Genomic DNA, 21,761 nt, shown 5'->3' on the forward strand with positions numbered 1-21,761 from the left:
GGCCTAGAATTTGAAGTTTCTAGATACAGTTCTCTCAAGATGTATTCTAGTATACCTAGCCTTTGTATTAACAATGTCGTCCACGTCAAATAGATGCATTTACTTTACATTTATCGATAACATGCAGAGACAGCTTGAAGTAGATGCGAATCTATGTGAAATCTTCATTTCAAACCATTTAAATCGATACAATGTGATACAATCATCTAAATACGTCCATTGGAAGACAGTGGGGTAAGGGCAAATCAATCTTCGACTCTGTTAATTGAAAGGCCTAGAACTTGAAGTTTCTAGATACAGTTCTCTCAAGATGTATTCTAGTATACCTAACCTTTGTCAAATAGATGCATACAGTATGTATTCTAGTATACCTAACCTTTGTCAAATAGATTTTTTTGCTTTACATTTATCGATAACATGCAGAGTCAGCTTAAAGTAGATGTGAATCTATATACAATTTTCATTCCAAACCATTCCAATCGATATTTATCGATACTCGCAAGCAAGTGTTCGATAGTATGTACAGTTTACAGAGAAATCTGACTTTAACATTTATGCAGGCAACATTGTAATACTTTGTATCGAGCTTCCATATAGACAAAGCTGCTTGACAAGCTTAAAAGGCCCGATGGACGCTAAAAGTTGAATGCATTTTTAATGAACAGCTTAATACTGTTACGACTTGTGTGTTTCGGTTAGTGTAAGCTCTACCTGTATGTGTGTGTGTGTGTGCGTGTGTGTGTGGTTGTCAGTTAATGTGTCAATGTGTCACTTTGACTCTCAATGGATTTTTGTTGTTTTGGTCGATGGCTGGCGTTGGCTTCATTTCGACGCATTTGTCTCTATGCGCTGGATTTATTGCCCATGGATGGTGCCACGCCCCCAGCCCACAGAGCCATGACATATAGTGCAATTGATAGTTGTTGTTGCTGCTGTTGCTGTTGTTGTTGTTGCCACTAAATGCAATTTATAGGCTAGAGCGAGCTTCCCCGCGTATTTTTTCGTTTCGTTTATATTTTTATTGCCACAGCACGTGGCACGTGGCGCGGGGCGGAGTGGGCGGGCGGCGTTGCAGTGGCAGCCTAATTGAGATATGCTCGTACATATATGCTCGCTGTGGCACACATTTTAATCGTGTCAGCACCTGTTCAATCGCCAATTCTCAATTGCCCACCTTTGACACCTGCCAGGTGCGATTCGACAGGCCCGGCAAAGGCAAAGGCACTGGCACCGGCACAGGATGTGGGTTAATGCACATCAAAGTGCAGCAAACTCTGGCCAACGTTGGCTGCAACCTAATTGGCGCAGCTGAAGGTGAGCGAGAGAGAGAGAGCGAGAGAGAGAGAGAGAGAGAGAGAGGGAGAGCGCTATCCGACCGACTCCCTGATCCATTTGCAAAGCGTATGATATCATAAATAATAAAGGGCATTGCTGCAGGTGGGTGTGATTGAGCCGAATGCCAAATGATGTCAACTTATTCATGAGAACTTGACATATTGCCAGGCTCTTCCGCGAAATGGCTCTAATTGAATTTAATAACGGCTAAACGTTCCATTTAACATACTTTCTCGTTGAAGGCTGCGGGAATTTATGATTGCATAGATAGACAGCAATTACGTAGCTACTGCTAACAGTAACAGTAACAGTAACAGTAATAGTAAAGGTAACAGTAACAGTAACTGTAACAGTGACAGTAACAGTAACAGTAACAGTAACAGTAACAGTAACAGTAACAGTAACAGTAACAGTAACAGTAACAGTAACAGTAACAGTAACAGTAACAGTAACAGTAACAGTAACAGTAACAGTAACAGTAGTGCTGCTACTGTAAATATTCCTCATAAAATTGATGCCTAGCTTCATTCAAAATTTCGTTTTGTTCCTCTGAATCTTAAATCATTCTAAAAGTCTCAATTTTTTTTAGGTTTATGTTAACTAACACCTATAGAAACTATTCTTCTTCCCAAATATTAACAAATTTGCTTACCTTTGGAGTGCCGCCAGCTCGAATGTCGCTCACTTGACACAGCTCAATGACATCGCCATCCTATCGAAAGATTGCAATTGAATCGATATTAGAATAAAATTATTGACCTATCGGCTGGTATACATACCCGTCCCTCGCTCTTCCAGTAGAGAAAGAAACCATACTCGTCGACTTTGAAGAGCGCATCGCGCTCAAAGTCATTCTCTTTGGTCTCCTTCTCGTTCTCGAACCAGCGATCGAAGACCGCGCCAGTTGTTAGTTCCGGCGGCACCGGAATTATCCAATCGAACTCGTACTTTTTGGTCATGATATATACAGTTGTCGTTAAAGTCTATGTCTGTGTATTTGGCTATAGCTACAGCAATACATATATGCACATCGATATGCTCAATGCGTTTGCTATATTTGGTTTGAGTTTATCGGCCTATCGATTGATCGATCCACTGATTTCTTGTTATTGAGTTTGAATGGCTTGCTTATGGTTTTCTATTTGAGTTTGGCAACACTGGCACACCGCACATGTCATCTAGTGCTGGACAACGTCTTAGCGATATTCAATGCACACACTTTTCTCTTCTTCTTTTACTTAGATCACATTCTGCTCGGTTTCCCTTAGTTAGTTCAATTATTCAGTTCAACTTTTTTTCCGCTTTAGTTTATTCTAAGCATATTGGATTTGCTATTTGTTAATTTCTCCTGTTGTTGTTTTCGCTTTTTTAATTTATTAGATTTTCTATTTATGTTAAGCTGCAAAGAAACAATAGATAAATATAAATTAGAAATTGTGCTAGAGCTCTAAATTCCACAAAATTCAACTGAGAAGCAAAAAAAAAACCAAAAGCATTGCACTCGGGCATAGCTGACTGCAGCATACTCGCTTACTCGAGTATATTTGAATATAGAAATAATGGAATTATATATATACTTATTAAGTGGTTTATCAAGCCGTACAGCTCTGGTAAGAATTGCATTCGAAATTTCTGTTTTTTTTTTCGAAACCCCATATACTCTCCTTTCACTATTCAGGTGCGCATAGAAACACAAAAAACAATCAAATTTAATACGAGAGAGGTGCAACGCATTATTAGCTTACAGACTATAATATACCCTGTATTACAGAAGTATATATATGACAAAGTAGGCTCAATTCTATTGAAGAACTAGAGTAAATTTCATTAGATATGTATAATAATACAGTTATCTAGTGTTCAGGCATGAACATATGAATATACGATGATCGTATACATGCCTCCGACGCACTCAGCGACTAGCAGGTAGTGCGCTGTGATAGCGATAAGGGCCACATGTACGGACTGCATAAATATACAAATGAAGACCAACCCTTGCAACCCCAGAGTCAGATTACGAAGGAGACGAGCGCTGAGCCTTACAAACTCAGCGATAGGATAAGAATAGCTAATAGACCAACGCGGAGTCTTACACACTCAGCGATAAGATAAGAATATGTAATAGCCCAATGCTGAGCCTTACACACTCAGCAATAGATACATTAGATTAAAGGGTTGAAATTATACATGAGTCTGGGTATATAAACCCAGGCTCAGAATAATAAAGATCAATACGAAACTAAACACCATCATAGTCAAGTGTATTCGTTCATCTAGTATTTATATGTCTCTGAGAACTATCCTAACCCAACTATGATTCATGATGAAGTTTTCAAAGCTTCATCTCTCACATCTCTACGTAGCTTTTCTAGAGACTCATCAGTGCCCAGCTGGTGCACTCTACGGGGTATTATCAAATAAAATTGAATGCATAAAACACTTTTTGGCTCACGTACAAGCAAATTTCTGTCCAGCTGCACTCTGGACATTCAGCCATTCAGCCATTCAGCCATTGGGTGCTCGCTTGCGGCTGCGGCTGTGGTTGTGGTTGGGCGTCTGTTGCGGGCGGAAATCGGGGGAGGGGGCGGCCGGAGGTGAGGCATGCGGTCTCGTCTGTGGCCATGTTGCATTGCCAATTGTGGAAGACAGTGAAATGTGTTGCATGCTGTGGGTGGGTGGGTGTGTATGTGTGTGTGTGCTATGGGTGGGTGGGTGTGTATGTGTGTGTGTGTGTGCTACTGCTCGAATGTAATTGAATAAATGCGGCTTTAGTTTTAGCAAGAAATTCGAAACTAGAAATTTGAGTTGATCCAGAGCGAATTCTAGGAAAATCAATGCCAGAGAGAGAGAGAGAGAGAGAGGCAGAGAGAAACAGAGAGAGCGTTATAGATATAGAGGAAATACCGAAGAGATGAATGGATAAATAGATAGACAGAGATGGATAGATATAATGATATAGTGATATAGAGAATGATCATCAGATAGATAAAGAAAGAAATTTTTAAAGATGGATCGATATAAAGAAACGAAGAGAAAGAAAGTTGTAGAGAAAAGCAAGAAGAGAGAGAGATATAAAGATGTTAAGAGAATGGAGGTGAGGAATGAAGAAGATGGGAACATAAGAGATCGCTCAAAAAGGAGAGTGAAAGAGTCTGAGAAATAGGAAATGAGAGGGTGTTCCATGTCGACTTTAGCAATAAAAACACTGAAGGTGATGCAAAGAGATGGAAAAAGAGGCGCAAATGGCAAATACAAATAAACTAACAAGACAGCAGAGACAAAATAACTGTTAAATAACTGATAAGAGAGACAGAGTGAACATCACATAAGAGACGGCGAGATAACGGAGAGATAACAGCCAGTGAAACAGTTATGAAATGCGTTACAAAACAATGAAATGCAGCCAGAAGGAGCGACAGACAGAGGATAATTATCAGCTATAATCATAGCTTAATGAGATTGATTCCACTTGCGATGAGCCGCGGCAGCAGGGGCAGCAGGGGCAGTCCGTGCCCCGTTCACAGAGATGCGAGGGAATCGCTGGCTGAACTCAATTGCCTATTAGTGTTATACAAATTGACACAAAGGACAACAATGGAGGCGCTCGGCATTACGAATTGTTCAATTGGCTTTGCAATTGCTGCTGTGCATGTGCCAAAAGATTTTCACTGCTATGCTCTTTACTTTTATATCGTTTCATTTTTTTGTATTATACCCTGAACCCATTGAAAATGGGAAATCAGGGTATAATCGTTTTGTGTAAACGTATGTAACGGGCAGAAGGAGGCGTGGCAGACCCCATAAAGTATATATATTCTTGATCAGGGCGACGAGCTGAGTCGATATAGCTCTGCCCGTCTGTCCGTCCGTCCGTCTGTATGAGTGCGTCGATCTCAGAAGATACAACAGCTAGAGAGCTAAAATTTGGCATGCGTACCCGTGTATACCATACGCAGTACGAGTTTGCTTTATTTTTTCGATAACTCATCCGATAACTTTTTTATCGATAATAATTGAACAATTTATTTAGTTTTTTCAGCCTCATTGGAATACTATTAGACCTAGAGATTTCAGATTTACTGTGTATATACATATGGGGAATACAAACATTTTGTAATTTACAGAATTTTGATACCACGCCCCCTTTGCCCCAAATTTGTAAAAAACGCATTTCAAGTACTAGAGACTGAAATGTACATACATTAGAGCATTATGTTTACGTTCTGAAAGTTTCATTAAGATCGTACGTCTAGAAATCAAATTATTCAACAAATAAATTCTCATACCAATGGCCCGCACTGCAGCGCAGCCCAAGCGCAGTCGCTGCTTACTGCGCAGTTAGCAGAGCGCGGGCTTATGGGTGCGTGCATAAAAGTGCAGAATGAGCAGAATATCAGCTTGTAGGGTTCAGGGTATCTCCTAGTCGAGCAGTCTCGACTAGAGTCTTCTTACTTGTTTTTATTTTTTATTTATTTTTATTTTTATTTTGATTTTCATTTCATTCATTCCTTGCTGTTTTCTTTCTTCTTTTTATCATTCTTTTTTCACACATTTTTATTTGACAGGCACTCGACATTGTCCTTTGCAATGCAATTGTCAACGCCTTCTCCATGCGCAAACAGCAAAAAAAAAAAAAATGAAATAAAGCCTTGGACTGACTGACTGATTGCTATATGACTTTCTCTCTCTCTCTCTCTCTCTCTCTCTCTCTCTCTCTCTCTCTCTCTCTCTCTCTCTCTCTTTTACTCACATTGTGTGTGCGCGCTGCTTTCACATGACTTCAAATTCAATGAGCTGCAAAATGTTCGCTCATTGTTAAACTTGAAGCTCGTTAGCGCCAAAGCCAAAGGTAAGCGAAGGTTGTCGCCATCTCTCTCTCTCTCTCACTCTCTCTGTATGGGTGTGTGTAAAGCGGATATGATTTCCCAGCGTATGTCAAAACACTTTCACGCCCAGCGAACGTTTTATGAATTTACGCTCTTTGCGCTTTTGAGCACACCAAAAATAAACCAAACAACAAATATTCTATACCCAGACACTGCCTTCTCCTGCTCCTGCTCCCCCGTCCTCCATGGCCAGCGAATCCTTTGCGCAATCATATCATTGGGCAGAGATATGGAAACTTTGAGCTCAAGTTTCAAATAGCTCAATAACGAGTTGATGATGCGCCCAAGTCTCATGTTTACAATTTATAAAGTAATCAGGCGCAACATATCTTGAAATGACTTTTCGCTGAATACGATAAATGATGGCGTACGAAGTGCTCTCGGCTCTGTTTTCAGTTCCACTTGAGCTGCACTCGAATACGAAATCAAAGCCTAATCGAATCGTGGCCGACTCTTAAGCAACATTTATTTGCTTTACCTTTATCGATTTTTTCGATTTTTTCGATTTTCATTGAAATAGTTGATTTATTTCGAGTTTGCCAACTTTTTTACATTAGCCAAATAGAGCAGGCGTGCTCGAGCAGCAGAGTAGACAGAGTAGAGGCCGATCCACTTATAAACCGAATTTAGGTGTATCATTATTTATATGCTCATCAAGTACAGGGTATATGCACCACGCACCACGCACCACGCACCACTCACATTTTGGCGGAATTCTTGTAGTTTATCGCTTTGGCCTTGTAATTTGGCATTAAATGCAGACACAAAATCAAAGCGCTGCCTCTCGGGCTCAACCTATGCAGCGCCCAGCAGCGCCACGCCCCATCGTGCACACCTCAGGGCACCTGTGCCAATATATATCTATCTCTACACACACACACATCCCTATATATGTATGTACAAGCTGGAAAAAAAAAAGTTTGGCGTTCAACTTGAAAGGTAAGCGCAGCAGCGTTGAAGTGGCAAGGTCCTGAGCACTGGGCGTGAGGGCAGCACAAGGAATAACTTGCATAAACTTGGCCTCAAAGGACTCTCTCCCATACACACACACACACACAGACACACACACACGCATACGGCGCACGTACGCGCTGAAAGTATGCTACAAATATGCTCATTACGTGCGCGCCAAGTGGCAGAACCGAAGCCTAGCCCCTGCTCCTGCTACTGCTCCTGCTGCTGCTCCCCTGCAGCGCCCTATCGGGCCAACCTTGTTATCTCCATCCACAACCCCCTTCGGAGCAGCAACAGCAGCAGCGACAATGGCTCAATTTATTATTGCATACTTTGCGGCCATATTACAGCTATTCGCATTTCTCTTCCTTTACCCACTCCCCTCCCCTCCCTCCACCTTCCACTCCACCACCCACTTTTATGCCCTTTTCGTTGCATAATTTTAATCGATGATATCGAACAGATCAAATTAAGTTTTTTAACCAAAGCAAAAATGGCGCATTAAATTTTTACACACACTTATCGATAACAGAGCGATTTTATAGCAATGCAGCCAGGAATCATCAAATGTTTATGGCAGCCGTTACCAATTGCTGTAATCGGAATGAGAACGAGCTCATTAAACGGGCGACTAGATTTATATATAATCTATGATAGCTTATTGATTGCTGATCGATTATTTATGCGTTGCACAATAAAGCTCTGATGGTTATCGAACTACGAGTAGATAAGCAATATCTATTTTAAATAGAATGCAGATTAGCTGCCAATACTTCTCTTCAGTGAAACGTAGAGGGTCTACGGAATACTCTTGACACATAAGCAGCTCATTTATCAGTTATCAAAAAAGCGTTTATCGATTTATCGAACTTGTGTGCTTCAACTAAAATAAATGTTGCACTTAGTTTGTGTCTGTAGGTCAACCTACAGCCTAGCAAGAAACAGTTAATTTTGCTAGTTGCGAACAATCGATTGAAACGGCAGAGATGTGTGCAATCGACTGAAGTGAATGACTCGAATATACTCTGCAGATGCAATGGATGCAATCGGAGGAAACTCAATAAGAAATAATTAGCATATGGTCTGATTGATTTGCGCTTAGCTAGAATAGTTTTTAATTCGATATTTATCGGAATATCGTCAAATCTCCTAGCATATGATGATATTGGTCGATATAAAACAAGTTTTAGATACTCTCCAATTGGAGAATCCATTTACCACAAACTTTCTGCTAGCTTCTATATGATTAGCCTCTAACTTTAGAGATACTTTAGAAAGTTGGAGCATCGTAATGCTCAAGGGAGGTGAGGTAGGTGTTAACTGATTAATATTGCTCTAGCTCTTCTCATATTTAGGTAAACTTAAAGATCCTTCTCTCTATCTCTATCTATCTCTCTCTCTCTCTCTCACTCTCTCTCTCTCTCTCTCTCTCTCTCTCTCTCTCTCACTCTCTCTCTCTCTCTAACTCTCTCTCTCTCTCTCTCTCACTCTCTCTCTCTCTCCTCTCTCTCTCTCCTCTCTCTCTCTCTCCTCTCTCTCTCTCTCACTCTCTCTCTCTCTCTCTCTCAACTTAACTGTTATACGGCTTCATTGCAAACGTCGAAATGGAATACTATATCATTTCTAATTCTTCAGACTCTTTCACTCTGTCTCTACTCTTCTTTTCTCGTGTTCTGTTTCTCGTCCATTCTCATTACATCTTTATATCTCTCCTTGCTTTTCTCTACAACTTTCTTTCTCTTCGTTTCTTTGTATCGATCCATCTTTAAAAATTTCTTTCTTTATCTATCTGATGATCATTCTCTATCATTATCATTATATCTATCCATCTCTGTTTATGTCTTTATCCATTCATCTCTTCGGTATTTTCACCATTTCTATTACTCTCTCTCTATGTCTGTCTCTTTCTCTCTCTCGCTCTTACTCTATGTGTGTCTTTCTCTCTCTCTCACTCTCTCTCTTTCTCACTCCCTCTCTCTCCCTCTCACTTCTTCTCATTCACATTTGCATCACGGCCCACTTTTAATGCATTCCTAGGGTATTTCAAAACTAAACACCGTCCGTTTGTCGTTCAGTAATGCATTCGTCACTGCTGTTTGGTATGGCCTATGCTTAGCTGTCGCTCTCATTGTTGTTGTTGTTCCCGTTACTGTGTGGCAATTAGTTTAGTTTGCCAAATTGATTTTGCCAGCGTTGCTTTTGTTTTTGCGTAGCTGCCTTCTGAGTATCTGTGAAATTGGCATTTCAATATTTGATGAGCTGCTGGCAGAGCGCACAGGTAATAAAAATGCCCAGCACCACCCCCTCCCCCTGCCCCTGCCACGCCAGCCAGCCAGTAGGCCGGTCGGAGGGGATTTTTGATTGGTTAAGGCAGCAGCAGCAGCAGCAGCACTTGACCTTGTTGCGTTTCTCCAGGTAGACGGAATCGAAATTGAGTTTGTGGCATTCATCAATGTGAGACAGCGAATGCAGTCAGTCAATCAGTCTGTCAATCAATTGAGCTCAATCAGCTGCCAGCAGCCACATTAATCAAACTTGCGCCTCGATCTCGGCCTTGGAATAGTTTACATAAATTCATTTGTTTCTCGATTGAAATCGCAATTTCCATCAAATGCGTGGAAAAGCCCAAAGTGATTGGGAAATCTCATAAGTCAAATCCAAATCATATTTTCAGACAGAAACTAAGAAGCAACAAAACCTAGAGAACAGATATACACATACCCATAGCTATTTCTAATAGATTAGATAGAACTCGAACTGAAATTGACATGGCATAAAATTGATATCTGCAATGCGAAAGTGCTACTATTATACAAGACTGTTATACGCAGCTGTTATACAAATATGTTATGCAAAATATGCTAATACAGCTGTTTAGCTTAAAGTGTTCTACAGCTTAAAAACTGTTATACAAGTGTTATACAAGTGTTATACTGTTATACACAAGTGTTTTACGCAAGTGTAATACAATAGCATAAAGCTCAAAACTAATTAACAGAATTGTTATATACAGCTGTAACGCGAGACGGTGCCACACCTTGGTAGTGAGTGTATTACAGTTATGCAAGCTTCTTTGGTAAAAACTTAATTGCAGTAAGTACTTTTTGGCTAGGTTTTGACAGACTTTTGGTAGTTGGACACGTGCATTGACCTATTTTCCAGCTACGCGCACTGGGTATACCAAATGCAAGTCAGGAAATATGCCAAATGACTTATCAAGTTGTCAGTGCGAGCCGTGTGCATGTGTGTGTGTTTGTGTGTTTGTGTGTGCGTCAGGCTGAGAGCTTTCCTTATTTATACAAGTTTCTCGCTCTCGGCCTTCCTCTGGCTGTCTCGCTCGCACCCCTTGGCTGCTCCTGCTGCGCAATATGTCAAAGTTCATAAAACGATTTCATACTTTCTGCCTGGCAAATGAAATTTCTTATGAAATTAAAGTAAGCATCAAGCGGCACACACACAAACACACACACACACTCATACGAATATTATTAAATTTGCGCCAGAAAAAAAAACAGAACAAAACAAAAGAGCCAGCAGGAAGCCAACAAAACAACAGTAAAACAAAAGCAAAAAAAAGAGAGAAGAAAAAAATTAAATGCACGGGTTCAGTTTTAACAAAAAAAAAAATGAAGTTGATCCCTGTGCGTGTGAGCCAGAAGAGTCTGTGTACATGTCTGTGTGTGTGTGTGTTTGTGCCACAAAGACACCAAATTTGGTAAAAGAAAATGTCGTCAAAGAAAATTCTCGTTACTTAAGAAATATATGAAATTTCCACGAAAAAACAATTGCGGTACTTTGGGATTGTAATTGAATTTTTTATTTATTTGATACATTATTATCATTTGTTGTTGCTGCTGTCATTAAATAAACAATTTAATTATGGCACGAGCCAGCAGACAATTTGTCAATAATACGAGCTTGAAGAGCCTTTTCAAGGCAGAACATAGAGACGGAAACGTATTTGTGCAGAGTTTTTCCTTTTGATATTTTTAAATAATCTGAAATTTAAAATTTCAACGAGAGTCAAACTGTTTCGTACAAGTTGGAATTAAAAAAAAAAAAGTTAAGCCACTTAGAAAGCTCAAGAATTGAGTTTTCCCATTTCAGAAGGACAAGTACAGTAATAATAGGCTTTTGAAATAGCTTTTCTTCATAATGCACTCTATTTTTTACTGGAATAGTAAGAGAACTTATTCAAGAACAAGAAAAATCTGTCAAAATTTTACGAATATCTTAAGAAAATAATTCTAGATATATGAAACCAGACTGAAGATCTTCAGTCTTAAGATCAGTCAGTCAATATCTTAAGACTTAAGATCTTCAGACTTAAGACATTAATTGAAGCTAAACCGTTGTACAACACTGGTTTCATATTCGTAAAACTGGAAAACGTAGAAGAGCTGCAATGTGTTTGGATTTATTATCCATTATTATGCGACCAATATTACGTAAAGGTACCACTTCGAGTCTTAGGACAGGTGCACAGTAATCGCATTCAAAGATATCCGGCAGATGCCCTGTGCCAACAAGGTATCAATGCCTGAGGCAACATCCGAATGTCAATCAGGAAATCATGCTAAGCCAATGCATAAGGTCAATGCTGATGCCAAATGCAAACAGTTTCGGATGCTGGAAGAGTTGATGGCGGATGGGGAAGAGGAGCCCCGGCTATTGACATTATTATATTTTGTCAGTTTTGGATTTTGCCTTGAACAGCGTCGGATGCCACAAGTAATACACATATAAAACAAAGTAGAGCGAGTGAATATCTGGAGCAGCGCGAGATGGGATCATAAAATCAGTTATAGCCATGGCCATGGCCAATGCAGCAGCCCGTCCACCCCATCCCTCCCACTCTTCCACTCTCTCTGCCTTCCACTTTCTTATCCCCTTTCAGTTTGTGGCGCCAGTTGCCAGCTCCACCTTGTCCGCCCGCTTTGTGCCCCATTCTGTCGCTGTCAAAGCCAGCGGCATTTTGTCACGCATATCCGTCCAGGCACGCAACAGATACCAGCAACAACAACAACAACAAAAAATCAAACACATACACACCCCCGCACACACGCCCACTTTTTGTCAGGCGGGTCTAACAAAATCAAAGTCGTGCGCACAGCGACTAGGCTAGGAGGGGAGCGGGCTGCAGGGGCCGGAGGGGCTTGAGGTTTGGGGCTGCTCAGAGACAGGGCATCCTTCAAACAAAACTGTCAGCAACTGTCAAAAGAAGTTAAACGAAAACCAACAAAACAAAACAGAAAACCAAAAGAAAAAGGACAACAGACGCACACACACACACACACACACACACACACACACAATAAAAGTAAAAAGAAAACAAAAACAAACAAACACAAAGTAAAGAAAACAAGTGTGAACAGACAAGTTCAAGCCAGCGAAGTTCGAATGCCCTTACAGAGTTTCCGGCGGGGATTCCATAAACCTATATGCCTAAAATTACATATACATCTTAAAGGGTATTACACGTATATTGAATATACTTTAATTTCAATTAAATCTTGCCAAACTCTCATACGAAGCTGTTCTAGAAAAGTGGTATATGCAACTGTTATACATATATATTATACGGCATATTTTTGCTTAACGTCACAAATAATGTAACTGGTAAATATACAACACCTTAAGCAAAGAATAAGAAACTATTATACAGCCCAGTTGAACTGTTTTAAAGTATTTCCGACAACTGTTATACGCATTTCTTAAAAACTAATATGTTATCAAAAAATTATTACACAAAACTGTTATTCAAGTAATGTTATGTATGGCCTGTTATAAGAAATATCACATAACTGTTATACTGTTATATACTGTTATACTGTTATAAACTTTTTTCTCTAAATCTGTTCTTTAATCGTGTATATATAGATGAGCATAGGTAGTCTCGTATATTGTTATACACTTTGTTCTCTAAATCTGTTCTTTAAAAAAGAAGTATAGGTAGTCTCGTATACTGTTATACTGTTATACTGTTATACTGTTATACACTTTGTTCTCTAAGTCTGTTCTTTAAAAAAGAAGCATAGGTAGTTTCGTATACTGTTATACACTTTGTTCTCTAAATCTGTTCTTTAAAAAAGAAGCATAGGTAGTTTCGTATACTGTTATACTGTTATACACTTTGTTCTTTAAAAAAGTATATATACACAAACATAGGCAATCTCGTATATTGCTATACTGTTATACACTTTGTTCTCTAAATCTGTTCTTTAAAAAAGAAGTATAGGTAGTCTCGTATACTGTTATACTGTTATACACTTTGTTCTTTAAATCTATTCCTTAAAAAAGTAAATATACACAAGCATAGGTAATCTCGTTAACCTTAAATACTTTGCAGTGTTATACGAATTTCAGTAAGTTTAACTCTCAGCAAAAGTTATTGTAAACTCGATTATCATACAGGCGTAAGCAGATTTGATAATAATGTGTAATATCCAGTGGGCACACAAGAGCATAACACTGTTATACAATCTGTTGTACAAAACTGTTATACAAAACTGTTGTATGCAACTGTTCAACTCAGTCATGCCAATGTTAACATGACATAGATGTTTACACGATTAAAATGGAATCGTTGCTTTCCATGTGTTACATATATCACTACGGAATTCGTAGCAGCCTCTGTTCTCCATGAAGCGTATTGAAACAACAAAATACCACACGCACACACACACGCCCATACACACGCACACAGTCAAATTCATTGAAGGAAAGTTATACCATTTCAGAGCGCCACCTATACGCCCACACCATGCGGCACATGTCCTGGTCTCTGGTTCGATGTCGTCGCGCCAGCGGAACAGCTGGGGGGGGGGACCCTGGGAAGACCTGAGAGCTGGAGAGCAACTGAGGGAGCTGGAGAAACTGGCTCTCTGTGATTTAGTCGATGGCACGTAGCAGCCGGTTTATTTTTAGCACCTTGCTCCTCCACGCACCCACACACACACACACAGCAGACTGGAGGGGGGGGTGGAAAAAAAAACTCACGTATTGCACCCCGTAAAGCCGACCCCCACAAGCTGCGTATCTACCCAATCTCCGTATCAAAACAATACATCATCAAGAGAGGGACTCAACAGAGGGGAATCAAGGAATTACGTTCTTGTTCTTCTTGTTGTTATTGTTGTTGTTCCTGTAATTGTGAATATTAAATATATGACAATAAGCATGCTCCACAGCAAAAGCAAATGCAAAAAAACGGAAGAAAACAAAGCGAGCGAGAAAAACCCCCTATAATAATAATAATAATAATAAAATAATAAAAAAAAAAAAGAAAATTCCGTTCCCAAAAAGTTTTCCACAGGCGAAAAATTATGCATGTTGTGTTTTCAGTTGTTGTTGTTGTTATTTTTATACCCTTTGCAATGGCCTCACCGTGGATTCCCATCTACCGTTGCTGTACAAAGGTACGTATATAGCTTGATCTTAGGATGGATATCATATAATCCTACCCAGACTTGATATTTGAAGAATACTGTTCAGATGATCTAATAATCATAAACAGGCATTGGCTGGGAATACCCATATGTAGTATCACATCATCACATAGAGCAGTTCTACATAGTGTTACTTCTGTATTGAAAGTTTTTAAAAGATCTTAAAGACAAATATCCCTCGATCTGAGCATTGATCTTAATCGGAATGCTAATAGTCAGTTATATCATATAGGTGCTAATGGAACGATAGTAGATGATGTAGTAGTAATATATATAGTAATATAATGATGTAGTAATGTTATTAAATGTTGGTGATTAAGAATACTTGAACTTTGATCTATCATAATAGACATCTTAGAGAGTATTTATAGAATACCCAAAGCTTTTGGTCTGTTTTTGATTATTATTATTACTTCTTCTTTATATTGCCTTGACAAGGGTTTGGGTTCGGGTTCGGGCTGCTGGGACTGCGAGGTTGAGCCCGTGTGTTTCATTCTCTCTCTCTCTCTCTCCCACTCTCACTGGGAAGTGGGAGATGAATTGGTCGCTAGGTAGCGAAGCATAAAGCATTTATACTAATTTGTCGATAATTTTGTTACGGTCGTAAAAAAAGTGCAGGGTAACGGTAAAGGTAAAGGAAGTTGGGTGCTTTGTGAGTCGGGCTCTAAATAGAGTTTATATCGATTGTTGGGCACAATTATATTTAATGAGCTTTTAATTGAATTGATTTTTTTTTTTTTTTGTTATATAAATATACACACAAGCACACACACACACGTACACACACACACGACGAAGGACACTGGCGAAGCGAAACTGAAGCAGAGTCCAGTGACAGAATGATGGATATTACGGGCCAGCAGAGTCGATGAATTCTCGCTCGACCGGGTCAGATAAACTGCAAACCAGCCAATTGGCAGCGAGTAAAGCAAAATAAGATGAAGGAAATGAGATATAATATATATAGATACATATATATAATATATATATATGTGTATGTACATTAATCGAAGCCCATCTGACGCAGACGATGGGGCGGCAGCAGCATAAAAGATTGAAAATGTGTTGGGCCTTGAGATTGTTAAATGCAGCCGAGGCCGGACCAAATAACGGGGCCTCAACACTGACTCTGAGTCTGAGAGTTAAAGTGAGAAAGAGAGAGAGAGAGAGAGAGAGAGAGAGAGAGAGAGAGAGAGAGAGAGAGAGAGAGAGAGACAGAGAGAGAGAGAGAGAGAGAGAGAGAGAGAGAGAGAGAGAGAGAGCGAGAGCATACAACATGCCTTGGCTAAAGCAAAAATTAATCTTAAAGTCTTATTAAGGCACAATGCAAAATGTTGCTGTCAAAGTTAACAATCAGTTTAATATGCTGTCAAGTTCCATAAAGCGAACATTTCTAGAGAGGGGGAGAGGGGGAAAGTAAAAGTGAGGCGAGAACTCGTGCACTTGAGCTAGTGTCAAAAGTGACAATCGATTTAGCTTGTAGTTGAATTTATAATTCAGATGCGCAGAGCTAGCCAGAGCTTGAAGTTCATTGTAAACTCCAGTCTGCATGTTAAAGTTTGGCAAGACTTAAGTTGAAGTTTTTAGATGCAGACTTGGAGTGGAGGTGTAGAGGCTTGAAAAGATTCATAAAGTTTCATTCGTCCACACTTTATTTGAATGTTTTCGAGTCTGTCCGACCACGAGATACCCTGTTATAGAGTGCTTAAATAGTGTATAAGGGTCAAGCTCGAAAAGATTTCTTGCAGTTTATATGCTTACGCTCGGAATAAGTTTGTGAGAATGCCTCTTTGTGAGGATGCCTGACTTGAAGATACCCTACATGAAATTTATTTGCTGCTAGTTTAATTTGGGAAGAAACCCCTCGATTTGTAGATCTATTTAACTGTGTTGTATATATAGAATTGGGTTATTTGTTAGCTCCTCTATTATAGTGAACTGTCATATTTGGGGTATCAATACCCTAGCCATAGTTTACTTCAATAAGTGGATCTTACATTCATTTTTAAGACTAGCTAACTAGATCTATTTAGCTGTGTTATATATATATATATATATATAGAATTGGGTTATTTGTTAGCTCCTCTATCATAGTGAACTGTCATTGGGGTATAAATACCCTAGCCATAGTTTAGTTTACATTCATTTTTAAGACTAGCTGACTTTGTCACGAGTTTTATAAGACACCCATAAACATTGTCTGGCATGCACAAGCAAGATATACTACTCTCTCTCTCTCTCTCTCTCTCTCTCTCTCTCGCTCTCTCTCCCTCCCTTTCTCCAATAACTTTTGCATCTATGGTTCGTTTGTGAGAGAGCTTTTTGGTACATCTCGATGACACTGAAGCATTTCATGCATACACCATGAATACAATGCACACACACACACACACAAACACACACACACATAGACACACGAAATGGAACAAAGTTTGCTCTTACGTGCTGGTAATTGGAGAGTAGAGGCAGAGATACGAAAAAAGAAAGAGACAATCCGAAATAGAAATGGAAATGGAAATGGAAGGCAACTCGAGAGTTGACATTGACATGTGCCTAATGAACACAAAATGCAGCAATTAGGTACGTTTTGCACTTGATGCGGCAACTGCAGTTCCAGCGAGGGAGGCGCTCCTTGACTGCCTGGCTCTGGCTCTGGCTCTGAAATCCTTGGACGAAGAGCCTTGCCATTAGTTGGTCACATTATGCTACGGCTATGGCTGCTGCTGGGTTTCTCTTATTGAATGAATCTTTGAGTTGAGTCGAAGGTGTGCGGCGAAGGCTGCAGCGCAAGTTCTTTAAGAGCTTCGCCCGCCCCCCGTTCCGCCCAGCTGCTGACAGTTGCCATTGTGCGTCAAATGGGTCACTTTTCACGAATACAATGCGCTAAGCTGAGAAACCTTTGGCGCGAGGCTGGAGATGGAGGCGACTGGAACTGGAACGGCAACTGGAAGGGGAAGGGGCAGAGGGACAAAGACAGGTAGAGCTACACAGAATTATAGGTAAAGGGTCAGAGACTGAGACAGCGACAAAGGAATTGCGACAGGCACGAGGAGCGGTACGGGAACAGTTGCAGAAGGGCAAGGGTCGTCGCAATGTCGATGGCAATAAGCACATCAAATGGACATAAACAGCGACAATATATATATATATACATATATATATGTATATACATTTTTTGTTGCACTTTATACAATTTATTATGTGCGTTTGCCATACAGCAGAGAAGGGGTGCAGAAGGGGAGCAGGAACTTGAGTTGAATCTGGTTTAGCAACAATGCAAAGCGTAATGCAATTTCATTTCTTTATTGCTGCAACTTTATTTATTCACTTTTTTTTGCTTGCGTTCTTCTTTTTACCCCTCATCACATTGCACATTATTCACTTAAAAAATTTGAAGCTGGGAGCGGGAGAGCGAGACAGCGAGACAGCGAGACAGCGAGACTGCAGCAGGGTCAGTGGAAATACACTGTGAGAAAATAAAAATGTGAAAAAATGTTGAGCTACAATGTGCGTGTGTGTGCGTGTGTGTGTGTGTGTGTGTGCGTGTGTGTGTGTGTGTAATTAATGCGCTTGAAAAGTATTAAATGAAATTATGCTGACACTTGACAGTTGCAAGGGCGACAAATTGTGAGGGACTGACGACTAACACATACCCTGTAGATTGCTGGGAATGTAAGCTATATCCTGGTACAAAAACATGTTACAACACTGGATTAAAGCCAGGCTTTTAAGATATGTCTATATCAAACTTAAGAGCTGCATTTGGACAGACGTCTGCGCCATGCCCTTCTTTGCTTTGTTTACAGGGTATAAACATAATATGAATTAAGGATAACAGCAATCTAGCTGGCAGAGGCCAATGAAGGGGCGAATGAAGAGGCGAGTGAAGAGGAGCCTGAGGAGCAGAGTGAAGAGGTGAGTGAAGAGTAGAGCCTCTCTCTCTCTGTGTGCGTGTGCGTGTGTGTGTGTGATTTAACACTTGCTGCAGGAATCGTGCCCGGAATTAAAGCTTTAGCGTTGCCAACATTCTGTGAAGGATTTTCACTTTTCATTTCCCTCTTTGCTTTTTGTTTGCTGTTTTTGTTTTTTTCTTTTTTTTTTTTTGTTCTTTCTTTTTTCGGCCGTTTTGCGTGCGTTTTTTGACCGTGCATCGGATTTGGGTTTTCAATGAGCTCCTGGCCGGGAAACAAAGTGTGAAGACCAAACAGACAAAGCAGAAAAATAAAAGATGAAAACAGAATTAAAACCAAAACTTTCATAAAATTAAATCTAAATTGAAATGAACTTCTTCTTCTTCTTCTTGTTGTTGTGCTTCAGCTCGTTTTCATTTCGCTTGGCTGCCGATGCTGTGTCTGACAATTGCCTGGTTGGCTTAATTATAAAGCAGCGCATAATCAGAGACCCTTCCTACCTCCCTCTCTCTCCCTCTTGGTTCGCTGTTTTTTTCTTTTTGTATGGTAAATTAGCTCTGTAACAGGTTGCTCTTGAGGTACATTAAGTGACCATTCCCTCGGTCTATCTCCCTCGGTCTACAACTCTCTTGCCACTCTAGAGATAAAGAGAGAGATAGAGAGGCGAGAGAGAGAGAGAGAGAGAATGAGAGAGATAGGTACAAGCATTCTTTCTCTTGCTGAATCTATATCTCTCTCTTCATCTTCTTATATTTTACTCCAGCACTTCGTTCTCTCTTTCTCTCTATCGCATTTTATCAATTCTTTCGCTCTTTTTCTCTCTTTTTCCTTATATATATTTTTTCATTATATATTTTTTGCTCATCTATTTTTTCTTTCCCTATTTTGATTATTTTTACTCTTTATTCTCTCTCTCTCTCCCTCTCTCGCACTCTATCGATTATTTTGCTTTTCTCTCTTCTCCTCCTCTCATTATCACTTTTTTCTTAATCTACATTTTATTTTATTTCTCACTTCCTCACTCTCTCTCTCCCTCTCTCTGTTTCTCTCTCCCTATCTTCTCCCTCCCTCTTCATCTCTCTCTTTCCTTCTCTCTCTCCCTTTTTCTATCTCCCGCTTCTCTCTCCCTCTCTCTCTCTCTCTCTCTCTCTCTGCCTCTCCCTCACTTTACCAATTCTTTCGATTTTTCTCTCTCCTCCTTTCATTATCACCTTTTTTTATGATACACCCCTTCTTTCTCTTCTTATTACTCCCTCTTCCACCCCTTCTTTCTCCCCTTCCAGTTATCTCTTTCTCAATCGGAGCACCCGCTTACATTTTACTCCCGTTTGCTCCCACTAGAGAATATTTGGCTGTAAATTTCTCTATTTATTGCCTTTATTGCCCTCTTCACACGTTCCATCGATATCTCTTTGCTCAGCCACATTGTCCCTTCTCCTCCAGCTTAGGCGTAAGCATTTGATTGTGTCACTCCCTCTTTGTGTCACATATTCGTAATTGATACACAGGCAGCGCTGCTGCATTACCTTCACGTAGTACTTCCCAGTGGAACCCATTTTGTTTAGCCTCGCTCCGAAACAGATGTTCAACACATTTTTTCTGTTATCAGATACGTTAGATACACAATATCTAACACCTGCGTCAATTATATAGACTCTTTGGCTCGAACAACACTGAACAAAGAGCCAATACGAAAAGCTAATCGAACTCAATTCCATTTCGCTCGTATGCACACGTCCCATGGATGAGCTAATCAAAAATGCATTTGCTGTGCATCTCTCGCTCGCTTCTCTCGCTCTCGCTCTCGCTCTGTTAATGCCCCCTTTCAGCCATCTATTAGCGACAATCAGGTTGCTAATCCTGCCCCTGCCCCTGCCCCTGCCCCTGCCCTGGGGAATTGGCCAGCGACAATGGCGGGCGACTGAAACACGACTGCCATAAATTAGCTCAATATAAAGTGCAATAGAATTACGAATTGCATTAATTAAACATGGCTGCAGGGGCCAAGCGGGCGCCGGGGTCGAGCTTGATTGAGGTACAGGATCTAGCGATAACCTTCACCTGAACCACACACACTCTGTGAGGCTGAGTCAGTGGGTGGCGCTGACGCCAGCGCGAATGCAATTGAAGGAAATGGACACATGACCATAAGCGGCACTATATCTATCCATGTGTGTGTGTGTGTGTGTAGGTGTGCGTGGCGATTGCATTACGTGCGCGTAATCAGCTTGGCTGCTGTCATTTAATCAAATAATCATCGCCGGACTCCTCAAAGTCGACCAACTGTGCAATTAGCTGCCCGGCAAGGTCAAAAAACAGGACGCAACCAGGAGCCACAGGAAGCGTATAAAAGAGCTGACTAGCTGTGCCACCAAAATACATTTCCTCATATCCGATTGCAGCACACAGGATGTGCCCTAGCTTTTCATTACATCAGCTTGAATTTACTCCCGACAATTAGCCACCTTTAAATATATCCGTAAAATAGTTAGAGGTATTCAGAAATCATCTTAAGCTACATCTTTATGCCCGGAACCCATCGGTAATGAGTATAGTGGACTACGGGGAGTGGCAGGCGGAACAGTTGCCATCAAATGCGTATATCTATCTAGCGTAGATCGTACGTTCGTACTTCCGTACATCCGTTAATCGTTCCGGCCGTGCGCTGGTACCTCCGTCAGTCCGCCTTTTCACTCCTTCGTCCGTCTCTCGTTTCGTCCATTCGATCGCATCGAAAAAGTCTTCATTTAGAATTCGAAATCAATCCAACTATGAGAATGCCGTCTCAGAGACATTGGTTGACATCTATGTAACTGTACATTTCATTCATTCCGTCAACGACAACTCGTGTAAATATTCAAAATTCCTGGTTATTCGATGCCCAATTCACTGTTAGCCATGTCCTCAAGCAACCTGGCTGAGCTGATTGCCAACGTAGTGCAACGCTTGATATTAGAGAAAAATGAAGAGCTCAAGAAATCGCCGAATGGCCAAAGTCCTGCTAAGCAGCTAACTCCTGACCAAATGCAGCGGATAATGGATGAGGTCGACAACCGGATGGAAAGCAGTCAATTCAATGCGCTCAATTGGCAACTGGCCGAGTGCCAGGGTATGCTCGAGCAGTTCGAGGCCGAGAGTACCAAGCTACGCGAGGGCATCAAACTTATACGTCCCGTCCTGCGCGATATGTGTGAGCGCATGAACGAAACGTCTGAGCATGCGCAGGC

The 21,761-nt window shown here is 40.6% G+C and overlaps 1 protein-coding gene across 2 annotated transcripts in view; it reads right to left on the reverse strand.

Moving 5' to 3' along the window:
- Positions 1–21,761, reverse strand: part of norpA (no receptor potential A) — a 67,785-nt gene that overhangs the window by 20,514 nt on the left and 25,510 nt on the right. For both annotated transcript variants that reach the window (XM_089262961.1, XM_089262962.1), the window contains exons 3-4: positions 2,115–2,734; positions 1,988–2,047 (exon numbers count right to left, since the gene is read on the reverse strand). In XM_089262961.1, coding sequence (XP_089119087.1) covers positions 1,988–2,047; positions 2,115–2,294 — 240 coding nt within the window. In that variant the 5' untranslated portion in view covers positions 2,295–2,734. The remainder of the gene's footprint in view (positions 1–1,987; positions 2,048–2,114; positions 2,735–21,761) is intronic.

This window comes from Drosophila navojoa, chromosome X (assembly GCF_054131105.1).
Source record: "Drosophila navojoa isolate 15081-1374.11 chromosome X, UAZ_NAV_1.0, whole genome shotgun sequence".
Lineage (NCBI taxonomy): Eukaryota > Metazoa > Arthropoda > Insecta > Diptera > Drosophilidae > Drosophila > Drosophila navojoa.